At 64.9% G+C, this 1528-nt stretch overlaps 1 protein-coding gene across 1 annotated transcript in view; it reads left to right on the forward strand.

The window, feature by feature from the left end:
• Plvap (plasmalemma vesicle associated protein) overlaps positions 1-1528 on the forward strand; it is an 8660-nt gene that overhangs the window by 1978 nt on the left and 5154 nt on the right. The window contains exons 2-3 of the mRNA XM_013028345.1: positions 987-1083; positions 1375-1508. Of these exons, the coding sequence (XP_012883799.1) occupies positions 987-1083; positions 1375-1508 (231 nt within the window). The remainder of the gene's footprint in view (positions 1-986; positions 1084-1374; positions 1509-1528) is intronic.

The raw sequence follows: 1528 nt of genomic DNA on the forward strand, positions 1-1528 counted from the left end.
TGGTGGTGGTGGTGGTGGTGATGATGATGGTGGTGGTGATGGTGGTGACATTGGGCCCCAGGCTCTCCTGCACACTTGGCAGATGTCACCACAAAGCTGCACCCACCCTGGGTTTTCTGGAAAAGCAGCTGCATTTCTGAATGCAGCCTCTGAGATGTCAGCCATGGCTCTGTGTCCCCCGCTCCCCATGCCTCAGAGACAGGGAGCAGAAGCAGGAAGCCTCGCGAGTGCTCCCTGGCTCACCTGGCCGTCCGCAGCCCGGCTGAGTGGGGTGCTGCGTCTCCTCCCTCACCAGCGTTGGTTCCTTCCCTCTCTGGGCTCCGGAGTGAGTGGTGCCTTCGTTCGCTCCCCAGCGATGGAAGCCGTGGAGGGGGAGGACGCACCCCTGAGACGCGGGCAGTGCAGATCAGAGTCTGGTGGCTCACGCCTGTCATCCCACTGAGGTCTGAGGATCGGGATTTGAAGCCAGCCTGGGCAGGAAAAGCTGCGACACTCCCATCTCCATTAAACTACAAAAAAAAAAAAAAAAAGCAAAAAAAGAGCCAGAAGTGGAACTGTGGCTTAAGTGGTGGAGCGGAAAAGCAAGGGACAGCGCCCAAGGCCAGAGTAAAGAGTCAGGCGTTTTGAGCCAGGGTCTCCCTGTGCTGCCCAGGCTGGTCTAGAACTCAGGGCCCCCTGACTCAGCCTCCAAGCGCTGGGCCCTGGTGCAGCCTCCACCCCTGCGTCACTAGTTTTCTGGGCTCCGTGTCTCTTTGGGGCACTAGGGCTTGAGCTCAGGGCTGCTCTGTGGTGGGGCCTCCTCAGGCTCCCAGATGCTCCCACCTCTGCCTACGTAGTGGGCCCACGGCTTCCCGTGCCGGGGCCCCCAGACCCCCAGTCCCTACAGTCCGTACGCGAGCTGGCCCAGGTGAACTGCTCTGAGTGGACGGGGTCCCTGGTCTCCCTCTGGGGTCAGTGCTGAGTGGGGGCCCTGCCCCCCCTTGCAGGTCAACTACAGAAACAACGAGGAGTTTGTGGTTGCGGTGGTCCTGAGTGAACAGCGGTGCCTGGAGGAGCTGAAGGAAGGAAACAAGAGCTGCGAAGGTGGGCTGCAGGGAGGACCCGGTGGGAGGGAGGGAGGGGAGAGGGAGGGAGGGGAGGGGGGGGGGGGGGTTAGGGTCAGGGCTGTGCAGGGGGGGTGGGGAGGGGGGTTAGGGTCAGGGCTGTGCAGGGGGGGTGGGGAGGGGGGTTAGGGTCAGGGCTGTGCAGGGGGGGTGGGGAGGGGGGTGAAGGAAGGAATGGGGAGGGGGTTAGGGTCGGGGGGAGGGGAGCGATGTCAGGGAGGGCAGGGAATGGGGTCCCCGCCCCACCTCGCCCCTGCCCTTCCCCCCCCAGCCCTGCGGCACAAGCTGGAGGCCCGCGCAGGCGCGCTGGAGGCGGAGCTGGCGCGGGCGCGGCCTGCGGCCCACCTTGGCCTTGAGGCAGGTGTCCAGGGCGTCCACCCGGAAGGCCACCTGCATCTTCAGCTGGTCCACCTCGCGCCTGCGCG

The sequence above is a fragment of the Dipodomys ordii genome, unplaced genomic scaffold (genome assembly GCF_000151885.1).
Source record: "Dipodomys ordii isolate 6190 unplaced genomic scaffold, Dord_2.0 Scaffold108, whole genome shotgun sequence".
Classification (NCBI taxonomy): domain Eukaryota; kingdom Metazoa; phylum Chordata; class Mammalia; order Rodentia; family Heteromyidae; genus Dipodomys; species Dipodomys ordii.